This window comes from Priapulus caudatus, unplaced genomic scaffold, assembly GCF_000485595.1.
Source record: "Priapulus caudatus unplaced genomic scaffold, Priapulus_caudatus-5.0.1 Scaffold192, whole genome shotgun sequence".
Lineage (NCBI taxonomy): Eukaryota > Metazoa > Priapulida > Priapulimorpha > Priapulimorphida > Priapulidae > Priapulus > Priapulus caudatus.
In genome coordinates, this window is record NW_014577253.1 from 150,984 (window position 1) to 159,020 (window position 8,037).

The following is an 8,037-nucleotide window of genomic DNA, read 5'->3' on the forward strand; positions in this document are numbered from 1 at the left end:
GGGACAACTACTGTTTATTGTGTACTGCTTAAGGCTGTTTGCTATTTTCTCGTTGAAATATGCCTATCTACTATCTATGAATAGTGAATTTACATTAAAGTGTCTTATTTTGACCGTTGACCTTCATTTTGACATTGACCTTGACCCCATATCTAAAAAGTAACTCCAGAAATGGACTCCCTGCTCTCGCAAACCCCTAAAAGAGTATTGCATGACACTCTAGGGCATCGAGATCACAAAATTGTAAATTGACCAAAATCGAAGATGAACGGCGGCGGCCATCTTGAATTCCAAGAAATGCTCAACGATGCACAGGTAGCAACCAAGCTAAATCAGCTCTCCTAACTATATAGAACACATTTCCATGAAAAAAGTTTAGAGTAATTAACATTGCAGGGTCCCATATAGGACATATAGGGCCGGCAAACCGACTAATACATGAGGATGTCGCTACTTGTAATTTTTGTATATATGTAAGATTCTATACTACGTACTTTTCCATCACCATGGGATGCAGCCGTGCTTTATGGCTTTTCGCATCGCGACAGGACCTATATATTCTAGCTTTTCTCCATAAGCACGAAAGTTGTAAAAAGGTAAACCTGGCCGCCCGCTACCCTAGAGGGTGGGCTAAGAATTAGCCTGCGTGTATACCATGCTGGTGGGAGGGTTATTACCTCCGCCAAGGAGGTTACGTTTTCGGCCTTGTCCGTTTGTTACCTACGCCAAGGAGGTTATGTTTTCGTCCTTGTTAGTTTGTTTGTTGGTTTGTTGGTTTGTTTGTTGGTTGGTTTGTTGGTTTGTTTGTCTGTCAACAGGATATCTCAAAAAGTTACGGACGGATTTTGATGGAATTTTTTGGACGGGTTTGTCTTGGGCCAAGAACCAATCGATTAGATTTTGGTGGTGATCCGGATCCAGTTCTGGATCCAGGAATTTTTTTAATTTTTAATTTTTTAATTTGTTTTTGTGGGGAAGACTTCGGACGCATTCAAAATTCATAAAAAAAAATCCTGGGATCTTTTTTTTCTCCAAATTTCTGAGAATTTATCAAACTATCTTGGGTTACCAGCATGATGCTGTGGCGGAGGTTTGCTATCTCTGATTGCTCTTATCTGTTGGTTTGTTTGTCTGTCAACAGGATATCTCAAAAAGTTACGGACGGATTTTGATGACATTTTTTGGATGGGTTTGTCTTGGTTCTTCTTCTCAACAGCTAATCGATTCGACTTTAGTGGTGATCTGGATCCAGGATTTTTTTTTTTTGTAATTAAAATATTTTTTTTGGTGGGGAAGACTTCGGACACATTCAAAATTAATCAAAAAAAATCCTGGGTCGTTTTTATTTTTTTCAAATTTTTGAAAATTTCACCAACTTATATAATATTGGGTGTGCCAGCAAGATGGGGGGACTGTTACGCTGTGGCGGAGGTTTGCTATCTCTGATTGCTCTTGTTACTGTCTTCTATCCATCCCGGAATCTGCCCGTAGTCCATTGAGTCCATGTGGCTGGTTAGTGTTTAGATTGTGAATCCAGTAGGCTTCTCTTTTCTTTCTGATGCGGATCGTATGGGGTTGGTTGAGGGGGGGGGAATATTTTCTCCATTTAAGCACAGTTGGTTTATACTCTGTCTTTCCAAGCAATAATTACTTTTCCACTAGGCTAGCTTCTGCTCTTTAAAGGTACAAAGAGAGTTGCTGTGTACTCTCTCAGCATTCCCAGATGTTTGATATGCACCCCGTGATTATGTGACCATATCTTAGGTTCTGATAGGAAGGAGATAATGGTAAGCCTGAAACTTAACTAATTTTCCAAAATTGTGGGTAATTATTGAATAGTAAATGGCAGTACAGATGGTTCTTACTTCTAATGTCAGTTCGTTTATACGGTGATAGTTTATTATGGGAAACGTTTCTAAACATGGGAACATAAAATAGTTTCACGTTTTCCTCATCTCTTGATGGACTGGGAGTGTAATCAGGGCAAGTCTGAAAACTAGAACTCGCTTACAGCTTTGTTTACTAATGAGGTAAGGAAGTGCACACACACACACACAATATATATACTATCATGAATGTGTATAGGCATTATATATGTGTGTGCACATGCTTGATTGTGTGCGTGCATGTATATCTTTTAAGTTTGTCATGATACTCTCTGCATTGGTGAAGGTGTTAACTTTTGGGTAAATTAAGGTATAATCCCATCACTAACCTTAATTTACTGTTACCTTTAACCCTAACCTATAACCTTCATTATACTATGGAAGTAATAAACATTTATAATTAGAGTACATTATGTAGTCACATATATGTGTGCGCTTTAGTGAGTACGTATGTATACATCATACAAGTATGATACATGTTAACAATATAAGTCGGGTGGTGGTAGATTTGTGTTCATAACGTCTCTCTACCCAATTCCTTATCGAGCATAATGCTTCGCTGTATCTCCCTTCAATGTAAGCTTTTATTCGTGGGGTGTAATCCACGTGTATGTCGAGGGTCATCTGTACTACAGCGTCTATAAATTTGGTAAATATGTGCAGTTTGAAATTGAGTATATTCTAATTTCCTCTAGTTGCTGCCCAATTAATTGGTCCTAATAAAGCAATCTGTTTGCCCACCTATTTAATGGTGTATAGTTTCACGTATTTGAGATGTATAGGTATATTCTGCTTTTCTGTTTTACATGGTTCTGTGCCATCATAGGTTAAAGTGATGGTATCACTGCTTTGGGTGCTGAATGGAAAGAATATGTACTCTGGATTTGCCATTGCAGATTATCAAATGGCTTTAAATTGTGACATAATTGAGCAAATGTGTTTAGTAGCCAATCGTAGTGCTGATAATGGGACGTTTTCTCTAGTTTAGGTTGTAAGCATACGAGCTCAAGATACTAGCTACATGCAACAACTATATAGTATGAACTATATGCTAGGAAACGCACCCATTGGCTGACTGCTGATACAAGCAAACGTTATTAGCTCGGTGGCGTTTAAAAGATTCCTACATGTGCATTTCGGCAATGTCATGAACGACCTCTATGCAATGGTTTTCTTGTAAGGTTTGTAAGGCAATAAAGTCCTAAAGTAATGATTTAAATTAAATATCAACTGGGGCATCACATTAATTACTTTACTAATCCGAACATATAAGATTAGGCGGTTTAGAAGTAAATATCAGTTGCACATGGGCAAAAGTAGCAGTCATTTAGATGAAAAGAAAGAACGTTCACTTGGCACAGGTGGAAACTGAAAAATTTAGCTATCCAGAGTATTTCTTGCATCAACTTTCATGAAACAGATGTCATATCATCTGAGAAAATTAAGATTTCTCAGTAGCTAAATCTAGTAGCATAACCCAGCATTTTCAATTCACAGGGATACTACATGAGACCAACAGTGATCACTAACATTGCCGACACACACCAATGCATGCAGGATGAGATATTTGGACCTGTTACCTGCATTGTACCATTTGAAGCTGAGGAGGAGGTATTTATACATACTCAATTTTACAATGCGAATTGCTTTCCAGCTAAAAGAAATCAGCATTTTACCATGTTCCTTGAATAGAGGCCGCAGCAACCAAGTCATTTAGCTGCTGTGAAGCCATTTGCAGACAATTTGGTCGATTATGCAATATAAAACTGGTTACAAAACTTTAACATAGCAAAGAGGAGCACAGTAGGGAGTGACTAGCTCACCCCAAAAACAGGATCACTGCACGGAGGCAGACGAAGAGAGAAGACAGAAGAAACAAGAAGGAAGAGAGAAGACAAAAGAAAGAAGAAGGAAGAGAGAAGAAAGAAGAAGGAAGAGAGAAGACAAGAAAGAAGAAGGAAGAGAGAAGACAGAAGAAAGAAGAAGTAGAAGAAGTAGAAGAAAGAAGATGGAAGGAAGATAGAAGATAGAAGAAAGAAGAAAGAAGATAGAAGAAAGAAGAAGGAAGATAGAAGAAAGAAGAAGGAAGATTGAAGAAAGAAGAAAGAAGACAGAAGAAAAAAAGAAAGAAGATAGAAGACAGAAGAAAGAAGAAGGAAGCGAGAAGACAGAAGCCAGAAGATAGAAGAAAGAAGAGAGAAGACAGAAGACAGAAGGGAGATAACAGCAGAAAGAGGAAGGAACGAGGAACGGCGCGAGAAGACCGAAGAGAGGAGGGAGGAGAACGCTGAGAGCTGACAGCAGGTGCTGTTACTTCTTATTCTCACTCCCGGCAATCGCAATAGATACGCCGGGTTCGCGTTCACGCCGAAGCACCTATATTCTCGCACGTAACCGTTCACTGGCCTTATGCCATAAAATACTATAGTTACGTCGCGCAGTCAGAGCACTCATAACGCCTGTGGTAAACCACAAGATACGATACTGCATAACTGTAGTGTGTATATGAGCAATAAAACTACCGGTTCCGTATACTTAAGTACCTTGCGTTGTGTTTATTTGTCTCATTGTTTTGCCACCTGCTGCCACGCAACATTCCCGCTTAGCCACCGGGAGCAGGATCTGATCCCGAAAAACAATTGTGCATTCAAAACGCAAATAATTCGTGTAGCGGCTACCCCTAGGGCCACTACAATATCATCACTATCAGTGGCATAGCCAGGATTTTTTAACAGGGAAGGGGGGGCAGAAATAGTGAACTGCGCAAAATAGTGGATGACATAATATTTTAATGGTTCCTTTGCCTCCCTCTCCACACCCTACGCACCCCCACCTCTCAGCTCTGCAACCTTTGTTTTAGGCGCCATGCAAAAAGGTGAAATTTTTGTTTGTTGTTCACTGCTCCCAAGATATGTAACTGTTCAGTCGCAGATCCAGGATTGCAAGGGGGGGTGAAAGCAGGCGGGGGGTATGGGGGTCCTCCCCCAGAAAATTTTGAAAATGTAGATCGCAGGAGATGGTATTTGAGGCACTTTTGAGTACATGTACAGCCTTCATTTTGACTACGAGCATTCTCATTTCAGTAGCACAATTACTATTTTTATTTTTATTTTTTACTTTCCATGGCCCCCTTTGGCCCCCTAACTACGCCACTGATCACTATTCATTTAATGAATACTGGAATCATTAATAAATATTCGTGAGTTTTAATTAGCTCTTTCAACTTTCATTTATTTGGTGGCTATGATTGACAAAGAAACAAAAGCTGGCAAATTACCACAACTATTGGGTGATGACTATGGCAGCCAGGTTGTTAACCTTTGGGACAGTGTCTCGTTTAAAAAAAATAAACATTGTAAATTGGCGGCTGCGTGCTGTGTTGCTGTCTATCTGACCAAATATTACAGTGATGCCACTCTTGCAGGTGCGAAAATGGAACGTATGCAGAAGAAAAGAGGAAACACGGTTGCGCAGCACACGTACCCGTATGCCTTTGGCATCATATGTCATTATATTATCCCGTATATAATATAATTGGATTCAATACAACACTCAAGAGAGGTGCCGTATAAGTACCCTATTGGACAGAAGGTGTATACCTTCTCTAGTACCAGGGAAAGTGTTGTATACCTGCTCTCCCACCATGGTAGAATACCCCCCACTAAGACAATTGAGCCCTCTGCTCAATTCAATACTCTGCCCTCTACCATGGTGGGATGAGGTGGGACAATTAAAGCCCTTTCTGCCTTATTTGGATGTTTTGTCCATCGCCCTTATAATAGGTTGCTATGTGTACCCTAGATCACTTACCAGGACGTGTGCTATAACTTTTTTTCTGGGAACATAGATGATGCGTACTACCACTCCCACCCACCATTGATTTGGTGATGTACCCCTACTTCTCCGTTACAGTGGTTGTTACTTAGGCCACCATTTTTTATTTTGTTGGTTTACAGAATTTTTGTTGTTGTTGTTGACTCGGTAGGGTAAAAAAAAAAATTAAAAAAAAGGTTGTTTTGTCAGATCAAACAAGTCAAAATACAGTGATACTGTTATACATGATATTAAAGTATTTTAAGAAAACTAAATGAAAACAAAACTCAACTTGTAATTATTTTTACTTTTATTATAAACTGTTTGTTTATGAAATGTTTTTTTTTACATTAAATTTTTTTTTATTCATATTTCTTAGAGAAAAGGTCGGCAGGAATAAAAAAATACAGATTTTCAATTTTTATTTTTTTCCATTTTTCTTGAAAATTCGGGTCGGCGGATCTGTAAAGCAACAAAATAAAAAATTCTCACCTTATGCAAGCTTATTAACACGTAACAAAAAAGATCGAGTATGAACAGTGGGAATTGCCTTGAGAGGATGTTGTAATTTCTTGGCATGTATTTGCTCTTTGTTATATCAGTCGTCCAATATAGTCCAGTTGCCAAAATGTTGACCCTGCAATGTTAATTACTCTAAATTTTTTTCATGGAAATGTGTTCTATATAGTTAGGAGAGCTGATTTAGCTTGGTTGCTACCTGTGCAACGTTGAGCATTTCTTGGAATTCAAGATGGCCGCCGCCGTCGATCTTGGATTTTGGTCAATTTACAATTTGTGATCTCGATGTCCTAGAGTGTCATGCAATACCTGTTTTTAGGGGTTTTCGAGGGGAGGGAGTCCATTTCTGGAGTTATTTTTTAGATATGGGGTCAATGTCAAGGTCAAAATGACGGTCAACGGTCAAAATAAGACACTTTAATGTAAATTCACTGTTCATAGATAGTATACATAGGCTGACAACTACGCCTTGAACATTATGAGACCAAATGGGATGAAAACCACCCACACCATGGTCATGAGTCACACGCGGGATCCGTGCGGCCCCATTATCGAGGACAGGAAACATTAGTGTGATGCAGCTCCACGATCCCTCGAGTCAAGAAACACGAAGGTCATTCTCTCAGCGACTCATAGCCAATCAGGATACAGCTGCTAGCACTACAGCAGGCCTTCCAAGCTGAATCCACCTCTGATTCCAATGAAAGCTCGTCCGCAGAAGAGTCACAGCGTTCAATCCACTGCAGTCAGTTTCAGTCAGCCAGCGAGACGCAGCGCTGGCTGTCGCAAGTCCATGAGAGTGACAAGCCTGTCGGGTGGGCGGGCTTCAATGCTCAGCAAAGACCGACTCAGTGTGCGGGGCTCTGCCCATAAGCCAAGACACTGGTGGTGTTTGGACCGATGATCGATTCACCACCCGGCGCTACCCAGACACCGTTCTGACTACGCCCCTGTATCTCGAGCAGGACTCTCAAAACTTTCGGGATGCCAGTACACCCACCTCTGTTGATCTCCAACTATATCAGACTGCATGCTAGCCAATGGAAAGGACCCTCAGCGCTGGACCAACCTTATACTTCACCGGGCAGTGATGCACACTCTCATGAGTTTCCTGGCTGTATGAGCGACACTGATGAAGGCATCTGGCGTGGACGTTCTCATGAGCGCAGCGTTGCGTGGCATGACCAGCATCATCACCGGAAAGGACCTGAACCAAAGGCTTAACGCGGCATACCGTCTCCATCCGATCACCGTGGTTGCTGCAGATTTCTACTCAAATAGTGCCAAAGACATACAAGAGCTGAGTGACTACTGGAGACAGCCAGAAAAAACCTAACCGGGAAGCTATGGGTGGACTGTCCATCAAGCCCGACACTGCTGCCGCTCATGTTCCTGCGCTGGAGAGCGGGAATGCGTGACTTTTTCCTCCACAGCACTGTCCAAGGCAATGCTGCCGTAATTCTTCGCAGCAGGTCACCACAACTTATGCCCGCTACATAAGCTGGTAGTGTGCGACAGATGGAGCCTCCTTCCCAGCGTGCCGCGGAGAACCTACGGAAGGCGCACATGTCTGTCGGCATCTAATGGCGGGACCGCAGTGCCAGCAGATCAGTTGCGCCGAACAGATATATATCAAGCTGAGGGAAGGGTGCTGCGAGGGTATGAAGGGGTGTCAATACGACGAGCGCCCGGAAGAAGTGGCTGGTGGTCAACGAATTTCAGTGTGTGTGGTCCACCTCAACATCCGCCATGGAAAGTATAATTTGACAGTGAAGCTGGGATGAGAGAAGCACATGCGAGTAGATGGAAGGAGAGAACA

The 8,037-nt window shown here is 41.5% G+C and overlaps 1 protein-coding gene across 1 annotated transcript in view; it reads left to right on the top strand.

The window, feature by feature from the left end:
* LOC106807036 (aldehyde dehydrogenase family 8 member A1-like) overlaps window positions 1-7,554 on the top strand; it is a 28,433-nt gene extending 20,879 nt beyond the window's left edge. The window contains exons 6-7 of the mRNA XM_014809251.1: window positions 3,384-3,497; window positions 7,357-7,554. Of these exons, the coding sequence (XP_014664737.1) occupies window positions 3,384-3,497; window positions 7,357-7,554 (312 nt within the window). The remainder of the gene's footprint in view (window positions 1-3,383; window positions 3,498-7,356) is intronic.
* Window positions 7,555-8,037: the final 483 nt, after the last annotated feature.